General features: G+C 44.1%; 3 protein-coding genes across 5 annotated transcripts in view; all 3 read left to right on the top strand.

Annotated features, from left to right (window-relative positions):
* The first annotated feature begins 1996 nt into the window (after window positions 1-1996).
* On the top strand, window positions 1997-7559 carry LOC307209540 (uncharacterized protein). 2 transcript variants are annotated; one of them, XM_079964717.1, is made up of 2 exons: window positions 1997-2113; window positions 4806-7559. In XM_079964717.1, the coding sequence occupies exon 2, from the start codon at window positions 4977-4979 to the stop codon at window positions 5808-5810; it is 834 nt and encodes a 277-aa protein (XP_079820843.1). In that variant the 5' UTR covers window positions 1997-2113; window positions 4806-4976; the 3' UTR covers window positions 5811-7559. The 2 variants fall into 2 exon arrangements, with proteins under 2 accessions (XP_079820843.1, XP_079820844.1); XM_079964718.1 differs by lacking the exon at window positions 1997-2113 and adding an exon at window positions 4434-4570.
* A 3436-nt stretch (window positions 7560-10995) lies between these two features.
* Window positions 10996-15724, top strand: LOC307209545 (uncharacterized protein). The gene is made up of 2 exons (XM_079964725.1): window positions 10996-11349; window positions 13162-15724. The coding sequence occupies exon 2, from the start codon at window positions 14021-14023 to the stop codon at window positions 14600-14602; it is 582 nt and encodes a 193-aa protein (XP_079820851.1). The 5' UTR covers window positions 10996-11349; window positions 13162-14020; the 3' UTR covers window positions 14603-15724.
* A 6609-nt stretch (window positions 15725-22333) lies between these two features.
* Window positions 22334-27506, top strand: part of PFDN6 (prefoldin subunit 6) — a 9587-nt gene continuing 4414 nt past the window's right edge. Inside the window, exons 1-4 of one of the 2 annotated variants that reach the window (XM_079964728.1) lie at window positions 22334-22465; window positions 23050-23162; window positions 26679-26749; window positions 26831-26955. In XM_079964728.1, the coding sequence (XP_079820854.1) occupies window positions 23099-23162; window positions 26679-26749; window positions 26831-26955 (260 nt within the window). In that variant the 5' untranslated portion in view covers window positions 22334-22465; window positions 23050-23098. Of the gene's footprint in view, window positions 22466-22977; window positions 23163-26678; window positions 26750-26830; window positions 26956-27506 lie in introns of both variants that reach the window. The other variant, XM_079964727.1, reaches the window with a different exon arrangement.

Raw genomic sequence — 27506 nt, 5'->3', positions numbered from 1 at the left:
GAGGAAATACAATTTACATCAAAATCTATTAATTTATCTTGGCGACTTCCCATTGTGGGGTCAGAAATTATTATTGATCCTGTTTTTATATAACATAACCAGCTATATTCACAGCTGTATAATTGTGCTTGCTTAAATGTCTCTGCTGGAGAATCTATCAAGTGTTATGATAAAGAAAGGTAGTTGGCAGTCCATCAATCTGGTCTTTTGAAGTTGAATCTGTTCCTTTGTCTATTTGGTAAAGCTAAAGGGACCCCTGACCATTAGGTCCAGTTGTGGCCGACTCTGGGGTTGTGGTGCTCATCTCACTTTATTGGCCGAGGGAGCTGGCGTACAGCTTCCAGGTCATGTGGCCAGCAGGACTAAGCCGCTTCTGGCAAGCCAGAGCAGCGCCCGGAAACGCCGTTTACCTTCCTGCCAGAGCAGTACCTATTTATCTACTTGCACTTTTGGGGGTGCTTTCAAACTGCTAGTTTGGCAGGAGCAGGGACCGAGCAAGGGGAGCTCACCCCATCGCGGGGATTCGAACTGCCTTCTGATTGGCAAGTCCTAGGCTCTGTGGTTTAACCCACAGTGCCACCCATGTCTATTTGTTAGGAACTCATTAATTACCGCTTATCAGTTTACCAGGAATGTGTTAGGGAGTCATTTCATTGCTCAAGGCCTGTAGATAGACAAGAGTGAAAGATTTACAATACAAGATAACAAGGAGAATTAGCAGGTGCTGGGTTTAAGACAGTACGCATGCGTAAATACCTCATGAATATTAAAAGACACACCCCTTGCCCTTAAATTACTAATTTAAATGTACATGGGATGTATGTCACTGTATGTAACGGTGGGGGCACATATCAAGGAGTAACGTATGAAAGAGGCATTCAAGGAAGTCTGTCCGCTGCAAGTTCTTAAACCAATAGGAATTAGGGGAGGTAGAAAGGAGTAAGGAGAATGTACTTTTATTCAATTATATAATAATAATAATAATTTATTATTTGTACCCCGCCCATCTGGCTGGGTTTCCCCAGCCACTCTGGGCAGCTTCCATAGAAACCAAAAATACACTAAAATATCACACATTAAAAACTTCCCTGAACAGGGCTGCCTTATTGGATCTCCTGTCTACAGGCTCTTATAGGCATCAGCAGTGCCTGAGACAATTTAAGGTTTGATTAGCAAACCCAACACCATCCTTACATCTCACCTGGAGTACTGTGTCCAGTTCTGGGCACCACAGTTCAAGAAGGACACTGACAAACTGGAACGTGTCCAGAGGAGGGCAACCAAAATGGTCAAAGGCCTGGAAACGATGCCTTATGAGGAACGGCTAAGGGAGCTGGGCATGTTTAGCCTGGAGAAGAGGAGGTTAAGGGGTGATATGGTAGCCATGTTCAAATATATAAAAGGATGTCACATAGAGGAGGGAGAAAGGTTGTTTTCTGCTGCTCCAGAGAAGCGGACACGGAGCAATGGATCCAAACTACAAGAAAGAAGATTCCACCTAAACATTAGGAAGAACTTCCTGACAGTAAGAGCTGTTTGACAGCGGAATTTGCTGCCAAGGAGTGTGGTGGAGTCTCCTTCTTTGGAGGTCTTTAAGCAGAGGCTTGACAACCATATGTCAGGAGTGCTCTGATGGTGTTTCCTGCTTGGCAGGGGGTTGGACTCGATGGCCCTTGTGGTCTCTTCCAGCTCTATGATTCTATGATCTGGGCTGGTCTAATTCTCTTCCCTGCTGCCTATCTAACCTCTTAAGGCAAAATCCTATATTACAATCTCGTGTATTTTCTTTCCATTCATAAGTCAAAACCAGTTAAAGAAATTATTTGGCGGTATTGCGTTCTTATATTGACCGAAAAGGGTCTCCATTCTTCTTTCTGTATTTTCGTCTTTCTGGTTGCCCCAAAGAGCAAGAAGCAAAAGGCAGCTCCGCGAGCTCCTCTACGGCCATAGCTCTAGGGGCACGCGAAGTGTTTCCAGGCAGGAGGGACGAGAGGCGGGAAGTTTGGGGAAGGGGAGGAGGGGCGACAATGGAACAACGCCCCCCTTTATATTGCAGGAAAGGAAATCGGAGCAATATCAGCAAGGGAGGCGGAGAGCAAGAGAGGACATAGAGGTAAAGAAGCCAAGTGGGGAGAGGAGAAGGGGCGGAGGGAAAGGGGCAGAGACTCCTGTCCTGGGACCCATCGAGAGGGGCCCAGATCCATGCAAAACCCCCGCAGGGTCTGCGTGGCACCATCTCCTTGGAAGCGCCATCGCCAAACTCCTGGGGGGCCGTGAGATGCTCAGCTGCCCTGCACCCCCTTGGACGCCTTGGCGGGAAGGGAAATAGGGTGCCTGCCAAGGGGGTCCCCATCCCCAAGCAGGACTGGGGCGAGGCCGCCTTGCTGGGTCCCTCTTGGAGGGAGAGATGGAATCCATGTAAGAGTTAAAGGAAGCGAGAGAGCCTGGATGCCTAGAAAGGCCTGGAAAGAGACCCCTCCCTCTCTCCGCCCCCTCCCCTTGGGTGGTCCCTCTGGATGGAGATGGGGGTGCGCTGGGTAGAGATGGGGTGTGCAGGGTGAGTTGGGCCAAGGAGAGACAGGGGGCAGAGGAAGTTGGGGGGGCGGAGGAGAGAGGAATGGAAGCAACATCCCTGGGGCAGGGAAGCCCAGCTTGCCAGATTTGCAGACTCCATGTAAATGAGAATTGGTGGGTGGGATTATAGTGTACAGCTGCCCTGTAATATTCTCCTTCTATAACTTTTCATGAGCTGATATTGCCATACAAGTTCCAAAATAACTACGCAAAATCTACAAAGAGAATCAAAGGTCAATGGTGGCATGAGCTTTCCAGGTCCAGAATCCTCAGCCTCAGGCTTAAGCACACAAAAGCTGAAGCCATAATAATGTAATAGGTCTGTGGTGCTCAGTGTTTAGGTATATTAAATATTTGGATTTAATTAGAGCTTGTGTCTTATAGTGTGGATATGTTTTAAGACAGTCTCAATGTATCTTAGAAAGGGAGTTCTGCAAAGGGTTTTATGTGTTTGATCCGTGTTTCTGGGTAAATGCGGTGTGTCAGACTTTGAGAATGTAATCAAGAAGGTATAGGAAAGTGTGCACCTGCTTCTGAGCATCAGAAATGAGCATGGAAAAAGTTTATTAACTCGTGTAAATGTCTTAAGTGTGTACCAGTTCTTTAATCCTCCTCAAACAAAAAGTGCTGATGAACACAGGGAAACTCCTTTGTTAGGTGACACCTGGGGGGATTAATAATTAATACTTCAAAGCATCAAAAGAAGTAAATTGGTGCAGGATGATTTGGGAATGTGTGCAGTTGATTGGACTGTATCAGGAAGATGTTGAAGATCACAGAGGAAAGAAGAAATGAAATACAGATATTCAGCATTTTCAGAAGAGGGGGAAGATGGAGAAAGTGCATCCCCCCCAGATAAGACTCCCATCCTCCCTGGCCATGGGCCATCCTTGCTTGGGCAGAGTTCAACCACATCTGGAGGGCCAGAGATGCCTGAACTCAGCATAGAAGGTTCCTATCAAAGGTGTCCACATTCAGCAGTGTAGCAACCCCTGCCAGCACAAGGGAAAGAGCTTTTTAAAGGAAATTGTTCACCCCCAAAGCTACTTGCTTAGGATCATACAATGGGTCCGCCAACCTGAAGCGCCAGAGCTGCCCCTCCCCACCTGCCTTCCTCCACTGCTGCCCACACTTAAGGAATGTCTGTATGAAATCCCAGAAATGTCTGGCTCCTGTTCCAAAGAGGTCCAGTGGATATTCTAGAAAAAAGTGTGGCTAAGATTCTGAGTCACAATTGTGGCTGAGAAATACAGCCAGGGAGTATGAAACTTTATTATTATTATTATTATTATTACACTCAGGTGGACACACCACTGTTTTCATCATTTTTCTTTTCTTTCCCACAATCAGTGTTATTCACCTTTAATATTCACCTTTTTCAGTGTGACACATATTTTTATCTTGTGATCTTCAGATGAAAAACAATATACAAATTTACTAAATAATTCCCAGTTGGAGCAGAGCTAGAATATCCAGAAGCCCTTGGCCACCCATGGCAAATGAGGAAGAACAGCGAGAGAGGCCTGGACAGGGAATCTCCGCTAAGATAAGCCAGTGTCAGGAGGCGGGTGCGAGACCCGGTGGCATATAATTATTATAAATCATAATTGGGGTGGGTGTCTCAGTCTGGCCATCCCAGCGGTCAGACTCCAGCTGCTTTCCTTCTGCATCTCCAGCTCTCTCCATTCAATAATGCAAGGCTGAGAGATGGAGGTCCAACCCCAAGAACATTCTCCAACTGAGCACTCCTTCAACCGAAAACAAGCACCAAGCCTTGTCACTAGACTTATATACGGGTCTCCCAAAATGGTCACTATGCACCTACTGAGGCCAAAGGGAGTGTGCAGGTGATTAATAAAGATCTGGAGGTTGAAGGGGACAAAATGTGGCCCAAGGGGTGGAGGATTATAGTGCAGAGGATGAAGAACTTCATGATGAACTTAGGACCCTGATGAATAGTGGGCGGGTTCATGGACATAGAGCAGCTCCCTTTCCTGTGAGAAACCACTTTATTTAAAAAGTAAACCCCACTGTATTCTGAGATAATGCTGCTTCATTAACGTTGATTAAGGGTAATGAAAGGCTGATGCTGCATTACCATTATTTAACATTATTTCATGTGCATTTCCTAAAAATCCAGAACATATGGAGGACAGGAGAGAATGTACAAGATGTTAAAATAAGAGCAGGTGCTAATTGATGTGTGTAATATTCCTTTCTTCTCTTCCTAGAAAACAAATAGGATTTTCTCCCCCCCCCCCCATCGAAAGAAGACAATGAAGAAGGCAGTCAGAATTCGGGGGGGCCATGTCCAATGGGAATAACGAAGAAACTATTTAAATGCATAGAAAGAGTGGAAAGAGAGAAAGTGTGGAAAGACAGAGGAGAAACAATTTGAAAGTATGGAGTGTGGGAAGAGCTTCAGTGACAGTGAAACACTTAGAAAACATCAACGGACTCACACAGGAGAAAAGCCATTTAAATGCATGGAATGTGGAAAAAGCTTTGGTTCGAGTTCAAACCTTCGTATACATAAACACACACACACAGGGGAGAAACCATATAAATGTACTGAGTGTGGAAAGAGTTTCAGTCAGATTGGACACCTTAGAAACCATCAACGGACCCACACAGGGGAAAAACCTTTTAAATGCATGGACTGTGGAAAGAGCTTCACTGATAGTGGAACATTCAGAAAACATCAACGAACTCACACAGGCGAGAAACCATTTAAATGCATGGATTGTGGGAAGAGCTTCTCTGATAATCGAGTACTTAGAATTCATCAACGGACTCACACAGGGGAGAAACCATTTAATTGCATGGAGTGTGGAAAGAGCTTCAGTCAGAGTGGAGACCTTAGAAAACATCAACGGACTCACACGGGGGAGAAGCCATTTAAATGTATGGAGTGTGGAAAGAGCTTCACTTATAGTGGAACACTTAGAAAACATCAACGGACTCACACAGGGGAGAAGCCATTTAAATGTATGGAGTGTGGAAAGAGCTTCAGTAGAAGTGAAAGCCTTAATTTACATCATCGAACTCACACAGGGGAAAAACCATATCAATGTATGGAGTGTGGAAAGAGCTTCATTGATAGTGGAACACTAAGAAACCATCAACGGACTCACACAGGGGAGAAGCCATTTAAATGCATGGAATGTGGAAAGAGCTTCAGTTGGAGTGGGCAACTGAATTCACATAATCAAACACACAGGGGAGTGACTATTTAAATGTATGGAGTTTTGAAAGAGTTTCTTTCAGAGTGGAACCTTTAATTCACACACGGGAAACTTAGAAGACATCAACAGACACACCTGGGCAAAAGCATATAAATGTATAGAGTGTGGAAAGACCTTACTGCTAGTGAAACACTTACAAGCTATCAACGGACTCACAGGGTAGAAATCATTTAAATTCCTGGAATGTGGAAAGAGCTTTTATTGGACTGGAAACTTTAGCAAACACCAGCAAATTCACAAAGAGGAAACCACTTACTAAAATGGAGTGTACGTAGAGCTTCAGTTCTGCTGTTCTTACAAAACATCAATGGACTCACAAGGAGGAGGAGCTTTAAGAGCTGAAACCCTACAAACCCCCCAAAACTGAAAATGCCAAAATGATTTGAATGAAAGGAGTGCAGGAAGTGCTTCTGTTAAATTATATATATACATATATATAATTTTATTTACAGATTGCAACATACTTTCGAGGTACACATTTGTTTCACATATGACTTCCTCTCCATGGTTTCCCCACATAATTTTAAAAATTGCTGTATATTTCAGATTTTCTACAGCTTACCTTTTCTACACTCTTCTCCAACAAGTATTCAACTGTTTTTTTTTCATTCAGCTCCTACCTGTGTTTGTACATGTTTACAAAAATGCTTTAAATATTCAACAAAAGGTTTCTACTCCTCCTTAAAGTCTGCCTTGATCTCTTATTTTCATAGTTAAATTTGCCAAGTCAGCATATTCCATCACTTTTAACTGCCGCTCTCTTGATCAAGTGTAGCTATCTCTTGATTTTGCCATTTTTGTGCATAAAGTACTCTTGCTGCTGTCGTTCATCTGTCTTCTTGGAACATCTAACCCAGTTATCCCTAAAAGAAATGCTTCATGGTTTCTGCAGGAGCATCACCTTAAGTAATTTCCCCCCTCGTTATAATTCATCTCCCCAAAGCACCTAACTGCTTTACATGTCTAGCAGATATGGAGAAAAGTACCTTCTGTTTCTTTACATTTCCAAGATATATATCTGACTCCAGCTTACTCAGTTTCAGATACTGCGTATAAACCATTTTCATAAAATTTTATTTCAAAGCCTAACACACTGTGAATTGTACATTCAATTTCCTCAGTTTTTCCCATGCTTCCATCTCTAGACCAATGGATTGTAGATCATTTGTCTATAATTTGCCATTGTAAGAGCATCTTCTAAATGAATTTTTCTTTGTTCTCTAGTAACTCTTTTTCAAACTGAGAACTTTGCTTAATAAACCCACACTTCTTATTTTGTTTTAAGACTTCAGTCAGTTGATAGTATTCCAACCAATCTGTCTCCTGATCTTAATATCCTCTGACTTCTTTAACATTGCACCCTCTTCTGTGAAGGCCGATAGCTCCCTATTGGTCACCCATCTCTTTTCCATGTTCAGCTTCTTTTGTGAGATTGCTTCTATGGGCGAAAGCCACAAAGATATTTTCCTTTCCAACTAATCTTTATACATTTCCAAAACTCTAAATAAGTTTTTCAACATGCATGCCAGCCAAATTTATTACCGTATGCTTCTACAGTGGAACCTCACTTATCCAGGCTAAACTTATCGAAATAATAACCGTTAAGAGGGACCAACTGGCCAAAGACTTGCCTCATGTTGTAATGTTTAGTTTTGCTCCTTATGTTATTTTCTTACAGTTTTCTTTATTATTAAAGCTTAGTTTACATTTACATAAACGACTTATTTTTCTCAAAGAAAAAGGAACTCTACTGCAGAAAGGTGTGGAATGTCCTAAACGTGGGTGGGCGAGGAGGGTTGACTTTTATCTGTGTGAACCACCCCCCTTCCTTCTGCTCTCACTGGGCTTTGCTTCCCCACACAGCCAACACTGCTCAGCATTCAGGGAAATGGAAGAGGGAAACTGGCCACGATCCAGGAGGCAGGTCACCAGAAAGCAAAGCAAAACCTACTGAAAAATAATAATAATAAAATTTTATTTATACCCCGCCCTTCCTGGTTCAGAAAACTGGGCTCAGGGCGGCTAACAACAAATTTAAAACACTTAACTGATACAACAAAGAACAGCATAAAATACAATATAAAACGTGAATAATGATAAATTCAGAATTCAAAAATCAATTTAGGGGGAATGGCGGAGCTGAAGTAGGCGGGGAAGCCCCACAAGCCCCCCTACTAGAGGAATAGTAGCATTGACCCCGTACTCAAAGCCGATGGCCGCTTCTGAGACCAGGAAAGAATTCCATCCACCTTGTCACATGCAGCTGGGCTCACTTGCCAGAGCCCACTAGAGAGCTTGTCTCCACAGACAACTGGGTGCAGCCCACTTGCTCCCTGCTTGTGGCTCAGGGTGGCCTGCACTGTAGGGGGCTCCTCTCTCAGGTGTGGGGAACTTCCTCAGAGGGAGGGGTGTGTGACTGTTGTATTTGCAGAGTCTTTTACACAGCGGAATGATGAGCAGTACGTGCCACATACTTTACTTTACTTTATTTACACTTCAATGCTGAGAGATTACAAACATGCATCTTGCCTCTGCGAGAGCAGAGAAGCAACTCCTCTCTCCTCGGAAACACAGAGAACTGAGAAAAACAGGAAACCAGTGTACGTCACATCCAGTCTCCCATTCCCGTGGGAAACCCAACAGCAACTCTGACTGTGGAATGTAAACATTGTCCCGTGACAAGCACTTTGCTGCACAGTGAAGGAAGCAGAAACCAACAGTGACATGGCCTCCCGTCACCCAATCCTGGGAGGTACCTCGTGGCTCTCCCACTTATCAGCACCCAGGAAAAAGAGTGCCCTTTTTGCTCCAGGTGAAGTGCTGATATATTTGGTGCTGAAAGGGTGGGGAGTGGCGAGAGAGATCTTTGTGCCCAAAGTCTCCGCCACCTCCTCACCCCCAGGGGTTTGGCCTGTGTCTGGACTGCACCACTTCAACCTTCAAGGAAGACCCTGTTGTGGCCTTGTATGTGTGTGGCAAGGCAACACTCAAGAACAGTTCCCACCAACCAACATTACATCATTCCTCCACTGCCCACAAGAAGGCGACCTTTCCTCTACACATGGTAGAATCCTAGAATTGCAGAGTTGGAAGGGACCACGAGGGTCATCTAGCCCAGCCCCCTGCAGTGCAGGAATATTTTGCCCAAAGTGGGGCTCAAAGCCCCGACCCATAGATTCAGAGTCTCATGCTCTACCGACTGAGCTCTAAAAGGGAGTTTCAGTTCAAGCAGAGACCAGGATAATTAGGGTTATCATATTTCAAAAAGGAAAAACCAGGACACCCCCAAAATTGTAGAACTTTTTCTTTTTCTTTTTTTAGACAAGACCCCAAAATGCCAAAAAAGCCCATGAGTTTTCAGTTGGCTTTTCTTAAATCCAGGACAAAGTGCCATCTTTTGGAAATTCCCCCCCGGACATCAATTCCACCTTTGAAATCTCAGGAAAATCCAGACGTATGGCAGACCCACAATAATATACCTAGGGGGGGAATGGTTCCGCATTTTTTCAGGGAGGGGAAGACTCACTGGGACCTGCAGGAAACCTCTGAGCCTGTAGGGAGGGAGGGGGGCACAGGAAGTTGGGGGGCTGAGGGAGGAAAGGAAGCATCATCCCTGGGGGAGGGAAGCCCAGCCCAGCATTGCCAGGAGGGCAGAGAGAGACAGAGGGAGGTCTCCGCCCCAGAGCAGAACTGTCCAGATTGCGCCCCCCAGCCATGGACAAATTAGCTTTTCTTTCTAAGGCAGCCTCTTGAGCTTGCCAGGAAGGTTGGCAGTTCAAATCCCTGCGATGAGCACCCGTTGCTCGGTCCCAGCTCCTGCCAACCTAGCAGTTCGAAAGCACGCCAGTGCAAGTAGATAAATAGGTACTGCTGTGGCAGGGAGGTAAACGGTGTTTCCGTGTGCTTTGGTTTTTGTCACGCTGTTTCATTGCACCACCAGAAGCTGTTTAGTCTTGCTGGACACATGACCCAGAAAGCTGTCTGTGGACAAACACCGGCTTCAATGTATTCCTCTTGTGTTTTATGATTTTCCTGATATTGTAAGTGAGCTGGAACTGGTATGTGACCGTAATAATAAAATTCCATTCAGTTCAAACACTGGCTCCCTCGGCCTGGAAGAGAGATGAGCGGCACACCCCATAGTCGCTTTTGACTGGACTTAACCGTCCAGGGGTCTTTTACCTTTTTACCTTTACCTTAGCTCTTTTTCTGCCACTTCCTTTTTTAATATAATTTTTAAAATTAATTTTCAGCATATCATTTTCAACAGTAATTAAACATATTTTAACATCTTATACAATTTTTTGACTTCCATCAATCTCGTCTGAAAATTATCCAATCTAATCTCTAAATACACATTTCCCACTACTTCCATTACATTTAGTTCATAACTAATATCACTATTCTTTCTCTAATTTGCAATGCTTCACACATTTCTCCTTACACACTTCTTGTATTCCTACTACGGTAATTTGTTGGTTACAGCTGCACTTCAGATAATTTGTATATTTCTTCCAATCTTCTGTAAATCTCTGGTCCCGCAAGTTTCGAAGCCTTCCTGTCATTTTGTCTAATTCTGCCTAGTCCATTAATTTTGTCTGGCATTATTTTTTTGTTGGAATTTCTGCCTCTCTCCCAACCCCACCCCCATCCACCCATTTAATTCACCCTCTATTTAAAACCTTTACTTATGAGGTAATACTCGGTTTTCTTCTTCATAGACATTTTTATGGACATATTTTTAAGCCGATTTTGCGCCTCCCCATCCCCTAGCAACGGCCCCAAAGGGGCTGCCTGGGCTTCTCCTGCCCAGGGATCTTATATGGGGCCCGTTAAAAGGATCCCTGAAGATCCACTGCCCCCCAGACCTTCACGGAAGCTCCATCCTCTCCCCTCTCCCTGTGGGGAGGGAGGGGGAAGAAAGAAGACCCCCCCTCTCTCTCAGGCAGCCCCATGTCTCTTCCCACCCCCAGAGGCTGGCTCCATCTCTGGGCTTCACAGAGGACCTTGAAAGGCAAACTTGGGCGGGGGAGGGAGTGACCCCCCTTTGGCTTCCCTGGATCAGCCCCTCCCCCACTCTCCTGATCCTAAGAAAGAAGTTGGGGGGGTCCTTCCTTTTCACCTCCATCCTCTCCCCTCCCAACCGTTCTGCTTGTAGATTGAAAACCACGTCCTTCTCTCCCCCCCCCAACCCAGGTCACCCCCATATATGATGCCCCTCCCGCACCCATCTCCACCCCCTGCTGTGGGGAGGAGGAAGGAGGGGGGCCATGTCCCCATGGAGCCCCCAGAGGCAGCGCCGTCCCGTCCGCTTCCCATCCCAACACAGGGAGGGGCTGCTCTGCGGACGTAGCTCTAGGGGCAAGCGAATCCCAAAAGGAACCGGAAGTGTCGCTGCGAAATGTGCCGCCAAAAGTGTAGATTCGGAATAGGGAGGAGGGGCGTCAGTGAAGATCCCCCCCCCAATCCCTTTCTATTGCAGACAAGGAAAGCGGACTAATCTGGAGCCAGGGAGGCGGAGGACCAAGAGGTAAAGAGGGAGGGAGAGAAGGGGGGGGGATAGGGGAGGGGGGATAAGGGGGGAGGACGAAGAGACCCCCCCCAAGGAAAGCGCCCTCCCTGGGGCCCGTCGACAGGGGCCCCGATCCAGGTGGGAAGGGGGGAGCCAACACCTGCAGGGATCTACACCTGGCAAGATCTCCTGGGCAGCAGCAGCAGCACCGCCAGACTCCCCTTTCTCTTTCCTGGGGGGCCGAGAGATGCTCAGCTGCCCTGCCCCCCCCCCCTGGACGCCTTGGCGGGAAGGGGAAGGAGGACCCCAAGGAGGGCTGGGGGTGGGGCTGAGGCCCCACATTCTCCCGGCTTCCCCCTGGCACGAATCCCTGGGGTCGTGGGGCGCCTGGCTGGGGAAACGGAGAGAGGGTGTCCATGGAAGGGTTAAAGGAAGGGGAGGAGCCTCGACAGAGACCCCTCCCCTTCCAGCACCCCTGACCCCCCTTCTCCCCCCCTTCCCTGATGACAATACCAGGTTATCTTATTCACTAGGACTCATCTCCATACTTTGGATTGTCCTGAATTCCACCATTTGGTAGCCTAGCCCAAACCCAAAAGTCCCACTGAGATGATGATTGATAATATTGTCATTTATCCATTTTAGACCCCTAGGTAATAGCAATTGCAAGGACATTGTGCTGCTCTCCTCTGTACAGTTCCACCCCTATTTCAGACCTTGTGGCTGATTTAAATGTTTAGCTGCTGATAACATGGCAACGTTTAGCAGGTGATACTGTGAGGTTTTGCTGGTGATAAACCGCAAGTGATATTGTGAGTTTTGGTAATGATAACATTACGATCTTTATCTCCTAATAGCACTGCAATATTTAAGCAGTGCTACTAACATTACAGTGTTTAGCTGGTAAGTTATCGCAATGTTGAAAAACAGGTATCGCCTAGCCCTTGCACACATTGTGATTTGTAATATATTGCCAGCTCAGTATTAGGAAAAAGTTATCACGATGTAAACTTCAAGCCAGTCTTGGACAATATACCAATATATCGCCCAGCTCTAATTATGACCTATATTTCTGACCCAGTGTATCATTGCTGATTTTACCAGTTTGTTCTTAATTTCCCATTCTGATAGCATCTTGTACATTTTGGAAATCGCTTTCTCTTTACTCGCAATAACAGCTCTTTCAAATTTTGAGTAAAATAAACCTCTCCTTTTATCTTGTCTAAACAAGACGATTTGATGGTATTGAAACCAATCTGCCACCACACGTCCCATCTCATCCTGTTTTTTCAATTTTATTTTTTCTTCCAAAAATTCCAGAATATCTTTGTAAGTTGCCCATTGTCCTTCCGTATTGCATTTTTTTAAAAAAGGTATTGCTTCTGTGAGTGAGTTCCTTTTCTGCATATACTTTTACTACGTCTACTTTTTTGTCTGTTGTTTGTATTTTCTTTTATTTATTTATACTTTTCACAATCTTTATATTGTACAGATTGTATAGGATGTATGTTAGTACTGTATGTTCTGTGTGCATTTTAAGATTTGTTTTGCTTAATAACATTCAATTTAAAAAGAAAAAGAAACATACAGAGGTTGATTGAGGAAAAATATGGCCCGGAGCTGGAGGATTAGTGTTCATGGACATTTCTGCACTTCTGGGGGTTGGATTAGATGGCCCCCAGGGTCTCGTTCAACTCTCCAGTTCTATGATTCTATGACATGGGGTGGGGGGGACATGGAAGGATGTACGAGATGTAAAAATAGGAGAAGGTGCTAATTGAACTCTATGTGCTTCATATTCTTTTGTTTTCTTCTTTGAAACACGAACAGGAGTTTATGTTCCATGCACTCCAAAGAAAGCAGTGGAGAAGACAGTCAGAATTCTGGGGGGACATCTGAAATTTCCTTAGGCTTAACAAAGAAACAATTTAAATGCATTGAAAGTGGCATGTGATTCAGTCAATGAACACACAAACTTCACATCAATGAACTCAAAGAGTGGAGAAACCATTTCAGGCTATGGAGCATGGAAAAAGCTTCAGTGATAGTGGAATGCCTGGAAAACATCAACAGACTAACACAGGGAAGAAACCATTTAAATGTGTGGAGTGTGGGAAAAGCTTCACTGGTAGCGGAACACTTAGAAGACATCAACGAACTCACACAGGAGAGAAACCATTTAAATGTATGGAATGTGGTAAGAACTTCACACAGAGGTCACACCTTCATGTGCATCAACAAACTCACACAGGGGAGAAAGCATTTGAGTGTATGGAGTGCGAAAAGAGCTTCAGACAGAGGCCACACCTTCACGCGCATCAGCGAACTCACACAGGGGAGAAAGCCTTTCAATGCATGGAGTGTGGAAAGAGCTTCAGGGACAGTGGAACGCTTAGAGTTCATCAACGGATTCACACAGGAGAGAAACCATATAAATGTATGGAGTGTGGAATGAGCTTTACTGATTATAGAACACTTAAAAAACACCATCGGATTCACACAGGGGAGAAACCATTTGAATGTATGGAGTGTGGAAAGAGCTTCAGAGAGAGGTCGCACCTTCACGCACACCAACGAATTCACACGGGAGAAACCATATAAATGTACGGAGTGTGGAAAGAGCTTCAGTGATAATAGAACACTTAGAAAACATCAACGGATTCACACAGGGGAGAAACCATTTGAATGTATGGAGTGTGGAAAGAGCTTCAGTCAGAGTTCAAGCTATAGAAGGTATCAAAGGACCCACACAGGGGAGAAACCATTTAAATGCATGCAGTGTGGAATGAACTTCACTAATAGTTCACACCTTCGGTCACATGAACGAACTCACACAGGGGAGAAGCCATTTAAGTGCATGGAGTGTGGAAAGAACTTCAGGGACATTTCACAGCTTCGTTCACATGAACGAACTCACGTAGATGAGAAACCATTTAAATGCATGGATTGTGGAAAGAACTTCAGGGACATTTCACACCTTCGTGTACATCATCGAACTCACACGGGGGAGAAACCATTTGAATGCATGGAGTGCGGAAAGAGGTTTAATCGGAGTGAAACACTTAGAATCCATCATCGAACTCACACAGGGGAAAAACCATTTAAATGCATGGAGTGTGGAAAGAGCTTCAGTGACAGTGGAACACTTAGAATTCATCAACGAATTCACACAGGGGAGAAACCATATAAATGTACAGAGTGTGGAAAGAGCTTCACTTATAATAGAGCACTTAAAACACACCAACGGATTCACATGGGAGAAACCATGTAAATGTATGGAGTGCGGAAAGATCTTCAGTGACAATGGTAAATTCAGAATTCATCAATGGATTCACACAAGGGAGAAACCATATACAGTCGTATCTTGGATCCTGAACGCCTTGCAAATTGAACGTTGTGGCTCTCAAACGCCACAAACCTGGAAGTAATTGTTCCGATTTGTGCGTGTTCTTTGGAACTGAACATCTGATGCGGCTTCTGCAGCTTCCAATAGGTTGCAGGAGCTTGCTGCAGCTAATCAGATGTTGTGCTTTGTATCCGAACATTTTGGAAGTCAAACAGACTTCCAGAACGCATTATGTTTGACAGAATAATATGAAATTACTTTCTAAAATGTATAAATTATTTCTAGAAGGATTTACAAAGATGAACACGTTAAATTTGTCATATGTGGTGGACATGCATGATAGTAAAAGCATTTTGGAAAATGATATATAGTGAATTGGAAAAAAAATGTTTAAAATAACATTAAAAAACCGAAGCTTCTCTTTTAGCACTCATAGGTGGAGAAATTTCAAGGGAGCAGGAAAGGTTATTTATGTACTCAACGACAGCTGCTCATATGGTATTAGCCCCGATATGGAAAAAAGACAAAGTCCCTACCAGAGAAGAATGGCAGATTAAGTTGATGGACTGTGCTAAATTGGCATGTGAATTTAAATAATAATTTGGAAAATTTAATAAATAGATTTCCAGAAAAAGAGAGGAAAACATAGAATTCATTAACAGATTCACACAGGGGAGAAACCATATAAATGCATGGAGTGTAAAAGGAGCTTCACTGAGACTTGAAACCTTAGAAAACATCAAGGAATTCACGTAGGAAAAAACCATTTAAATCTATAAAGAAAAAGCCTCAGCCAGAGTACAGAGCTTGATATGCATCAATGGACCCACAGAGGAAAGCATTTAAATGCATGGTGTGTGGAAAGAACTTCAGTAGAAGTGGAAACCTCAGACAACATCAGTGGACTTTCAAAGGGGAGAGACCATTTCAATGTATGCAGTGAGGAAAGAAGTTCACTGATAGTGGAAAACTTAAGAAGACCTCAAGAAGCTCAGACAAGGGTGAAATCATGTAAATGTCAGGAATATAATTAGAGTTTCGTTCAAAGTTTCAGTCTTTAATGTATAGACATGTAGTTAGGGTCTCACAGTAGCAAATGTAATGTAAGATTTAATGTACTGTAATGTTACATAGGGAGGGGGAGTGTGTGAATCTTCTTACATCCCCAAGGTAATATTGCAATCTTTACATTTTATAAATTAATTTTTGTTGCAACACCTCATACTCCGCTACGTGAAGTGTCCAGATAAAACGTTATCGCTGCACAACTTGCATGAGGAGGGGAGGTGGCACATTGAAGAGGAGGCAGTGCCTGAGCATCTCGAAGGAATGTGCCAGGGTAGAGGATGTTGACACAGGTTTGTGTTAAATGTTTCACTCTGAGCTCGAATATCTATCTATTCCCTGAATAACGGGAGAAACCATACAGATGAATGTAATAACATGGAATGTGAATGGACTAAATACGAAATCCAAAGGCAATAAGATAACACATGTATTAAGAAAGCAGAAATTAGATTCAATAAGCTGGATCCATCTCTGGGCTTCACATAAGGTCTTGCAGTGCACACCTGGGTGGGGGTGGGAAACCCCACTTTGCGGCTGGCTTGCCTGGATCAGCCCCTCCCCTGCCACCCTGGCAGCTGCCCCTCCCTTACCCCCATGGCTATGTCCATGTGCTGAGATACAATCCATCTGCATCCAAAGATGGTAAATGCACGAACCTTTCCAGCTTGGGTGCTTCCTGGGCAAAGGACCCATTTTCATGATAGACAATACCTGTGGCTGGAGGCTCTACACACAGGTGTGCATATGCAGGCCAAAGATTGCCAGTATTATAGGCAAGGTGGGCGAGTTTGCCAAATTTACAAGCTGTACATAAGGAAGAGTTAGTGCAGAGGTTAGCAACCTATGGCCCAAGGGCCGGTAGCAGCCTGTAGAAGTCGTCTGATCGGCCCGTGATGACCCCTGCCACCACCCGCCACCCACTCTTACCGGCACAGCACAGTGTGGGGACCAATTTCTTTTTTTTATTTTTATTTTTATAATAATTTTTTATTAAGTTTTTAAACAATAAACAACATACATAAAAGCATATTCTTTTCCAATAACCACATTTCATTCTCGTCTTTGGACTTCCTCACATCTCTTGTTGCTGCACTCTGGTCACATAAATTTTTCTAGCAAGTTATTTACTTAGTTCAATTTATGTTATATAATTGTCCATTTAAGTCTCAATTTTTAAAATTTAAATCACACTTGTTCTTTAGATCTAGCATATTGTTTGTCCAAAATTTGTCTTTTCTTTCAATTTACCTTTATATTTAATCCCTTATTAGATCTTACATCTTTCTTATCATTCATACAATTTACAATGTTTTTGTAAATAATCCTTAAATTTCTTCCAATCCTCCTCGACCAGTTCTTCTCCCAGGTCTCGGATTCTGCCAGTCATCTCAGCCAGTTCCATATAGTCCATCAGTTGCATCTGCCACTCTTCCAGTGTGGGCAAATCTTGAGTTTTCCAGCATTTAGCGATGAGTATCCTTGCTGCTGTTGTAGCATACATAAAAAAAGTTCGATCCTTCTTTTGCACACTCTGGCCGACAATGCCCAGAAGAAAGGCCTCTGGTTTCTTAGGGAAGGTATACTTAAATACCTTTTTCAGCTCATTATATATCATTTCCCAGAAAGCCTTCACTCTAGGGCAAGTCCACCAGAGGTGAAAGAATGTTCCTTCAGCTTCTTTACACTTCCAACATTTATTATCAGACAAATGGTATATCTTTGCAAGCTTGACTGGAGTCATGTACCACCTATATATCATTTTCATAATATTTTCTTTCAAGGCATTACATGCCGTGAATCTCAGACCCGTGGTCCATAACTTTTCCCAGTCAGCAAACATAATGTTGTAGCCTATGTCCTGTGCCCATTTTATCATAGCTGATTTGACCGTTTCATCCTGTGTATTCCATTTTAGCAGCAAGTTATACATTCTTGAAAGTGTCTTGGAGCTGGGTTCTAACAGTTCTGTTTCTAACTTTGATTTTTCCACCTGGAATCCTAATTTTTTATCTGACTTAAAAGCTTCTTTGATCTGAGCATAATGTAACCAATCTCGCACTTTACCATTTAGTTTCTCCATACTCTGCAGCCTCCAATTGTCTCCATCTTTTTCTATTATTTCCCAATATTTCGGCCATTTGGCCTCCATATTGAGTCTTTTCGGGGCCTTAGCCTCCATTGGTGATAACCACCTTGGGGTCTTATTTTCCAATAAGTCTTTATATTTTAACCAGACATTGAACACTGCTTTTCTGACAACATGGCTCTTGAAAGCCTTGTGTATTTTAACCTTGTCATACCACAGATATGCATGCCAACCAAAAGCATTGTTAAATCCTTCTAAATCTAAAACATCAGTGTTTTCAAGAAGCAGCCAATCCTTCAACCAGCAGAAAGCTGCTGATTCATAGTACAGCTTTAAGTCTGGCAGGGCAAAGCCCCCTCTTTCTTTAGCATCAGTTAGTATCTTAAACTTAATTCTGGGCTTTTTGCCCTGCCAGACAAATTTAGAGATATCTCTTTGCCACCTCCCAAAACACTCCATTTTATCCACAATCTGCAGAGTTTCAAATAAAAACAACATTTTTGGCAATACATTCATCTTAATAGCAGCAATACGTCCTGACAAGGAAAGTTTCAATCTTGACCAAACATCTAGATCCCTTTTAATTTCAGACCAACATTTTTCATAATTGTCTTTAAATAAATTCATGTTCTTCGCTGTTATGTTTACCCCTAGGTATTTTACTTTTTTAACCACATTTAATTCTGTCTCTTTCTGAAACCTTTCTGATTCTAAAGAAGGCAAATTTTTTTCCAAAACCTTGGTTTTTTGCTTGTTAAGCTTAAATCCCGCCACCCGACCAAACTCGTGAATCAGTTGCAATACCCTTTTAGTACTAGGCTCTGGCTCCTGTAAGGTCAATACTAGGTCATCTGCAAATGCTTTAAGTTTATACTGTTTCGCTCCGACCTGAATACCCTCCACCAACCGGTCTCCTCTTATCATATTGAGAAGCACTTCCAGGACCGATATAAATAACAAGGGGGAAATAGGACAACCTTGTCGTGTTCCTTTTTCAATTTTAAACTCTTCCGTCACCACATTGTTCACTATCAATTTTGCCTTCTGCTCCGAATAAATTGCCTCTATCCCATTCTCAAACCCCCGCCCCACTCCCATTCCTTCCAAATTTTTCTTCATAAACCTCCAAGAAATATTGTCAAAGGCCTTATCCGCATCTATAAATATCAACACTGCTTTTGTATTAATATTTGTTTGCAAGAGTTCCAAGATATCAATAATGTTCCTTGTATTTGCAAACAAGTGTCTACCTGGGAGAAAGCCTGCTTGGTCCTTATGAATCACTTCATTTAAGACTTTTTTAAATCTACTTGCCAAAATGTCTGCAAATATTTTATAATCCACATTCAGGAGGGAGATGGGGCGGTAGTTCTTGAGTTGTGTCTTTTCGGTTTCTAGTTTGGGTATCAATGTGATGAAAGCCTCTTTCCACGACTCTGGTGCCTTCTTCCCTTCCATAATTTCATTACCAACCTCCATTAGTGGGTGTATCAAGTAATCTTTCAATGTCTTATAGTACTTGGAGGTCAGACCGTCTGGCCCTGGAGATTTGCCCAGCTGCATGTTTTGAATGGCTTCTTCAATCTCTTGTGTTATTTTATAGTTCAGGATAGTTCTATTTCGTTGAGACAACCTTGGTAAACCATTCTTCTTTAAAAATTGTTCTATCTCCGATTCATCTTGCGGCCCCAGTGTGGGGACCAATTTCCGGGTGATGGAGCCTTTGCGCTTGTGCACAGGCACTCCTCCGACCCAGACGTGCGCCTGAAATAACGTGTGCACATGCATGCGGGAGATGCACCCATGTACACTTGCTATTGCCATGCACATCTGGGTCGTTATTTCCGTGCACGCCAACCCAGAAGAGTGCACATGCGCACACACTCCAGCCCATCCTCTGACTGGCGGAGCGTGGACCAGCCCATCGGCTGATAAGCTTGCCGTCCCCTGAGTTACTGGATGAATTATAGGTCACAGCAACCCTGTTATATTTTCCCGTCTGTAACTTTTCATGAGCTGAAATTGCGGCACAAATTCCAAAATAACTGCAAAATCTATGAAGAGAACCACGGGTGAATGGTGGTGTGAGCTTTCCTGGGACAGAGTCCACATCATCAGCCTGCAGTCTTGTCACTAGTTCTCTGACAAACCCCCGACCCCAGAAACAACTCAGACGTGGGTCTCAAAAAATGGTCAATATGGACCTCCTTCAGCCAAAGGGACTGTGCAGTAGATTCATAAATTTCTCAAGGTCAAAGGGGAGTGGAAAATGTGGCTCAAGGGGTGGAGGATTATTATGCAGAGATTTTTTTAAAAGTACTGTATTTTTTGCTCTATAAGACTCACTTTTTCCCTCCTAAAAAGTAAGGGGAAATGTGTGTGCGTCTTATGAAGTGAATGCAGGCTGCACAGCTATCCCAGAAGCCAGAACAGCAAGAGGGATTGCTGCTTTCACTTCGCAGTGATCCCTCTTGCTGTTCTGGCTTCTGAGATTCAGAATATATTTTTTCTTGTTTTCCTCCTCCAAAAACTAGGTGCGTCTTGTGGTTTGGTGCATCTTATAGAGCGAAAAATACGGTAATTAGGAACAGAGGGCATGTACATAGACAGAGAGCAGTTCCCTTTCCTGTGAGGAACCACTTAATTGATCATGCTCCTTTATTATCGATATATATAAGACCTTAAATTTTCTTTTTCAGCCTCCCTCATAATGCAGCTGAATAATGGGATACTTTTATCAAAGTCTACTTCCAACAGGGGAAAGGAGGAGCTCCAGGGCAGGCTCTTGGTGGCCCCATTTTCCTTCATCGTCCCCATGTGGCAACCCCATGGCTCCTGCTTTTGGGGTTTGGGTTGGCCTACGGGAGAATCCCGGAATTAGCCAATCACGTGTGGCCCATTGTGTAAATAATGTATATAAAGCAGACATTTTGGGGGAACTTTCATTCCTCCTCACCACTATGAGCTGAATAAAGAGCATGAAATCCACACTCGACTCCGAGTATATTTCAGATGCATACATCCCAAAAGGAACCAACTTCTAAATGTGCCACCAAGAGTGTAGATTCGGAATAAGGAGGAGGGGCATCAGTGAAGAAACCCCCACCCCCAAAAAAACCCTTTCTATTGCACATAAGGAAAGTGGAATAATCTGGAGCCAGGGAAGCAGAGGACCAAGAGGTAAAGAGGGAGAGGGGGGAAATATAGGCCTGTGACCTGAGAAGCAGGTCACAGGCCTATATTTTCTCAGTCCTTGAATCAGATCATTTATAAAAAAAAAGTTTGTAATCAGTTATGTAATCACTACTAACAGTGCCTTTTTGCCTGTGTTAAGAAAAGCTGAAACCTCTACAACAGGTATAGGCAACCTTTGGCCCTCCAGAAGTTTTGGAGTACAGTTCCCATCATCCCTGACCACTGGTCTTGTTAGCTAAGGATGATGGGAATTGTAGTCCAAAACATCTGGAGGGCCAAAGGTTGCCTATGCCTGCTCTACAAAAATATTCCTCCGCCATCACTCATTTCATAACACCTCCAAAAGTTCCCTGAGGGTCATCTAGTCCAACCCCCAGTATTGCAGCAATATTCAGATGTCCTTTACGGGGATTGAACCCCCAACCTTGGTATGTTGAGCACCATGCTCTAACCAACAGAGCTATTGTAGCCTCAAATCAAAGCTTGATTTGGTTCCAGCTGATGTCCCTCCTGAGGGTGTTCTTTCCTGCAGCAGGATCTTAATCCTGGCCACTTAATTCGGAGGAAACCTTGACTTCTGAGTCAAAGCGACAGATTACCCTGTGGATCTCTTAAATCTCTGCCCTGCCCACTTCCGTCCATGCGCCCTTGTGCCTTCCCTCCATCTGACTGTCCAAGGGCCAACTCAGTATCCTGTTTTTTTGTGGAAAGTCATAACCAGAAAGGGAAGTTTAAAAATTATTTGACATCTGTTAAAAAAACAGTACTCAGTCCATTGAGAATTCCTCATATGCTTATTTATTTATCGACAGACAGGAGGCGATGCGGGTCCCCAAAGTTTACAAACAAACACACACACACGTAGCTACAGCCCATTTATTAATTTATTTATTTAGCATTATTAAATTTGGACCCTGCCCGTCTTCAAAGATCCCAGGGCGGCTCACAGCATGAAAATACATAATAGAAACAAAAACGAAGGGGAAAGCCAATAAAAAAAGCGCGCAAACCCGATTACACGTGGCCCAGCCAGACACGTGGGTCGCATTCACAGGATGCATTCAGAAACACTTTACTTTTCTCCAACCAACCGTTCCCCACCCCCACAAAAAATCCCCTCCTGGGAACTGTAGTTTGTCAAGGGCTCCGGGAACTGGAGCTCCGCTGGGGACAAACTACACTTCCCGGGATGCTATGCGGCGGGGGAAGTGTTCATAGTCGACCCGGGTCTCCGAGGCGGCCGCTCTAGGACTACGTTCCAGTACTGTTTTTAAGCCGCCATCTTGGCGGAGGGCGGAAGTGACGCGTCCAAAGGCGCTGGCGGCCCCTCTGCGCCTGTGCGGGAAGGAGCGAGACCGCGGGGGATCCTGGGTGACGCGGACGCGCTGCGGGCGGAAGTTCCTCGGGTTAGAGGTCGGGAGGAGGAGCTTTAGCGGGACGTGAGTCGGGGAGGGGGCAGGTGTTGGGGGTGGGGGCAGAAAAAGAGGGGCAGGTGGGTGGGGGCACCAAGGGGCGAGGAGAGGGCGCCATGGGTGCTGGGGGAGGGCTGAATGGGGGAGGGAGCTTGGGTGGGGAGGGGGCTCCAGGGGTGCCTGGGGGATCCATTGGAGGTGGGGGGGGCAAAGGGGAGCTGGGTGGGGAGGGACCCTGGGGGGTGGCTGCCCCCTTCCCCCGTCTCCACACACCCAGAGGGGGTCAGGAAATGCCCCTGGGAGGGGGGAATGCAGAGAGTTGGGGCGGCCCCCGTGGTGACCCATAGGCAGAGGGCAGCTTCACCATGCAGAACGCCCCCCCCCCGGGTTCAGTCCTCCCACACGGGCTTTTGTTCTGAGGATAGAGACCCCCCCCCCCGCCCAGGAGCTGGTGGCGAGGGGCTGCTCCAAACTGGAGCCCCGAGGGGGACGTAAGCAGAGCCCTTTGACAGCTGGATCTGCCCTGTGTTTTCTCCTAGCTGCAACTTCCTGGGGGCTCTTGGCTTTTCTGTAAGCAAAACTGCGCTGGCAGTTACTTGCTTTTTCTGCAGAGAGTGCCACCCCCACCCCTGCTCCTGAGCCGCGTGAGAGGAGGAGGCGATGGCTGAAGCCCTGCAGAAGAAGCTCCAGGGAGAGCTGGAGAAATACCAGCAGCTGCAGAAAGGTAAATTCCACCACCACCTCTCATCATGTATACACACACACACACACACACAGAGCTATTCATAAGAAATTATCAGAGCGCCTTAGAATAGTTGTGCATGCAACAGTTCAAAAAGTTGAAACCAGACAGCAGAAAAGCTCTCATCAGGCCTTTGAAAGCTGGCTGAACTCCAGTGGCAGGGAGTCCCACAGGATGGGGCCGATTACTCTAAAGGCTCGGATTCTCCTTGTTGCCAAATGGGCCTCACCAACTTAGGGAACGAACTGCAGGTGACCTGAGTGATGAAGCTGGGGTTCAGGCGGTCCCTGAAGCACCCGGGACCCAAGTTCCCAGGGCTTTGTAAATTAATGTTAGGACCTTGAACCTGGCTCAGGAAAAACAAAAAAAATTCCTTCCAGTAGCACCTTAAAGACCAACTAAGTTAGTTCTTGGTATGAGCTTTCGTGTGCATGCACACTTCTTCAGATACACGGAAGAATGTATCTGTGTATCTGAAGAAGTGTGCATGCACACGAAAGCTCATACCAAGAACTAACTTAGTTGGTCTTTAAGGTGCTACTGGAAGGAATTTTTTTTGTTTTGACTATGGCAGACCAACACGGCTACCTATCTGTAACTGGCTCAGGAAGTGAGTCAGAAGAGCACCTCAGAATCCCATTTCCCTGCTCCAGAACGTTATAGCAGCACCTTTCAGTTCTGGACTTGCCTTTAAAATGTGGGAGTCTTTCCCCCCATTTCTTATACAGTGGTACCTCGGGTTAAGTACTTAATTCGTTCTGGAGGTCCGTTCTTAACCCGAAACTGTTCTTAACCTGAAGCACCACTTTAGATAATGGGGCCTCCTGCTGCCACCGCACCGCCGGAGCACAATTTCCGTTCTCATCCTGAAGCAAAGTTCTTAACCCAAGGTACTATTTCTGGGTTAGCGGAGTCTGTAACCTAAAGCGTATGTAACCTGAGGCACCACTGTATGTGCTGTCTAGACACCTGTCATGTCTCAACCTCCCACCAAGAAGTAGCTGGGCCCACTTAAAAGTTATGTTCTTGGAGGTTTTGAAGCACAAGTTGGGCGGCCATCTCATGGATGCTTTAGTTGAGATTCCTGCCTTGCAGGGGGTTGGGCTAGATGACCCTCGGGGGTCCCTCCCAAAACTATGCTTCTGGGTTGGATTTCATTCCTGTGGACTGCCAGTCTATGTAAGTTCTAATGTTTTTCCATGTGTGTTTTACACTTTTAACTGTGTGGATTTCCGTTTTTTGTTTATTTTACTGGGGGCAACTCTTCCTCTTTCCATTATTTTTAATAATAATAATAATAATAATAATAATAATAATAATTTTATAAGGTTTTACAAAGTACAGAAAAAGGGAAAAAAATCCAAAAATTTAAAACACAAATGATATTCCATATTTCTCTTATTATGACTCCCTTCCCCCTTCTTCTTTGGTTCCTTATATTTTATATTATTTCTTGCCTTTCCCAATTAAGTGAAATTGTTATTTACAATCTCTTCTGCATACATAAATGTGTGTATGTGTAAAATTTATACTGCACGTTATTTATATTAAACCTGCTAATGTTTTATTTGTTTACAGTAATTTTGCAAATGTTCTATAAATGATTTCCATTCTTCCTTACAAACTTGATCTTCTTGATTCTTCTTATTCTTCCGGTAAGCTTTCGCCCGTTGTGCATAGTCCATCAATTTCTTCTTTTTTTTTTAATAAATATTTATTGAGATTTTTTAAATACAAAAATGCAAAAATAATAAACAATATGACATGTATCATAACGTATTTTCAAAGCTTCTTTGGACTCCGTCACGTCTCCCGCTCCCACTTGCATCATTATAAAACTTTTTCCAGCAATTTATCAACTTATTTACATTCTTAAATCTCATTCATTTAATTTAGTCTAATAGTTCTCGAAAAAAATCCACAATCTCATTTATCATCCAGATTACATCTAATTTAGTGGTGCTCAATTATTTATGATCTGGCATCCTTCTTAACATTCAACCAAATTACAGTGTTTTTGTAAATAAATCCTAAATTTCTTCCAGTCTTCTTCAACCCTCTCCTCTCCCAGGTCTCGGATTCTGCCGGTCATCTCAGCCAATTCCATATAGTCTATCAGTTGCATCTGCCATTCTTCCAGTGTGGGTAGATCTTGGGTTTTCCAATGCTTAGCGATGAGTATCCTTGCTGCCGTTGTTGCATACAGGAAAAAAGTTCTGTCCTTCTTTATCACCCTCTGGCCGACAATACCCAGGAGGAAGGCCTCTGGTTTCTTAGGGAAAGTATACTTAAATACCTTTTTCAGCTCATTATATATCATTTCCCAGAAGGCCTTCACTCTAGGGCACGTCCACCAGAGGTGAAAGAATGTTCCTTCATTTTCTTTACATTTCCAGCATTTGTTATCAGACAAATGGTATATTTTGGCAAGTTTAACTGGGGTCATGTACCATCTATATATCATTTTCATTACATTTTCCTTCAAAGCATTACATGCAGTGAAGTTCAACCCAGTGGTCCACAACCTTTCCCAGTCCTCAAACATAATATTATACCCAATATCCTGTGCCCACTTTATCATAGCCGATTTAACCATTTCATCTTGTGTGTTACATTTTAACAGCAAGTTAAACATTCTTGAAAGTACCTTGGTCTTAGGTTCTAACAATTCTGTTTCCAATTTAGATTTCTCCACCTGGAACCCTAACTTTTTGTCATTTTTAAAGACTTCTTTAATCTGAGCGTAGTGTAACCAGTCTCGCAGTTTATCCTTCATTTTCTCCAAACTCTGCAATTTCCAATTGTCTCCTTCTTTTTCTAGTATTTCCCCATATTTTGGCCATTTGGCCTCCATATTGGGTCTTTTTCGGGCCTTAGCTTCCAGAGGGGATAGCCACCTTGGAGTTTTATTTTCCAATAAGTCTTTATATTTTGTCCAGACATTAAACACTGCTTTTCTGACAATATGGTTCTTAAAGGCCTTATTGATCTTAACCTTGTCATACCATAAGTATGCATGCCAACCAAAAGCATTGTTGAAACCTTCCAGATCCAGTACGTCAGTGTCTTCTAGAAGTAGCCAGTCTTTTAGCCAGCAGAAAGCTGTGGCCTCATAGTACAACTTTAAGTCTGGCAGGGCAAAGCCCCCTCTTTCTTTCGCATCAGTTAGTATCTTAAACTTAATTCTGGGCTTTTTGCCCTGCCAGACAAACTTAGATATATCTCTCTGCCACTTCCGGAAGCACTCCGTCTTGTCCACAATCTGTAGTGTTTGGAACAAAAACAACATTTTTGGCAATACATTCATCTTGATAGCAGCAATTCGGCCTAACAAAGAAAGTTTCAATTTTGTCCAACTGTCTAAGTCTCTCTTAATTTCTGACCAACATTTTTCATAATTATCCTTAAATAGACTCAGATTTTTTGCTGTTATATTTACCCCTAGGTACTTTACATAGTCCATCAATTTCTGTGCCCGTTCTTCTTCCCCGCTTCCAGATATCAGCAAGTGCATGACGGCCCGGCAGAAGCTGGAGGCTCAGCTGACCGAGAACAACGTGGTGAAGGAGGTGAGCCCCCCCCTGGCCTTTGCAGAAGCCGCCCCTTGAGCCGCCTCCCTTCCTCCCTGCTGACCTTTCCTTCCTCTGCAGGAGCTGGACCTGTTGGATTCGTCCAACACCGTCTACAAGCTGATTGGGCCCGTCTTGGTGAAGCAGGACACAGACGAGGCCAAAGCCACAGTCGCGAAACGCCTGGACTACATTGCAGGGGAGATGTGAGTGCCGCCTCCATCCCGCGGGGAGGCTCTGCTACTGCCATTTTTCTCATATACATATATATATACACACACACACACACACACACACACACACAGGGTCATACTTTGGGTTGAAGTTGCTTCAGGTTGAGCTCTTTCATGTTGCGCTGCACGGTGACCCAGAAGTAACAGAACACGTTACTTCTGGGTTTCGCCGCTCACGCATGCACAGACGCTCAAAATGACGTCACACACATGCGCAGAAGCGGCAAATTGCCACATGCACAGACGCGGTTTGCGTTTGCTTCAGGATGCGAACGGGGCTCCAGAACGGATCCCGTTCGTATCCAGAGGTACCACTGTATATATACATAATTTTATTGGGATTATTCTAGTAAAGGAAAGGAGAAAAAAGGGGGGAAGAGAATAGGGGAAATTGTGTGCACTTGAAAACGTGGGCGGCATTAAGATAAATTCAACAGTGTAAGTTTTGATGGATGCGATAATGGAAAACTGAATTGCTTAGTTTATGTAAAATGTGTAGGGATTTGTGTTATGCAAAATGAACC

The sequence above is a fragment of the Podarcis cretensis genome (assembly GCF_951804945.1).
Source record: "Podarcis cretensis genome assembly, chromosome: 2".
Classification (NCBI taxonomy): domain Eukaryota; kingdom Metazoa; phylum Chordata; class Lepidosauria; order Squamata; family Lacertidae; genus Podarcis; species Podarcis cretensis.
The sequence above is the reverse complement of the archived record's forward strand: the minus strand, read 5'-3'. Positions and strand labels throughout refer to the sequence as shown.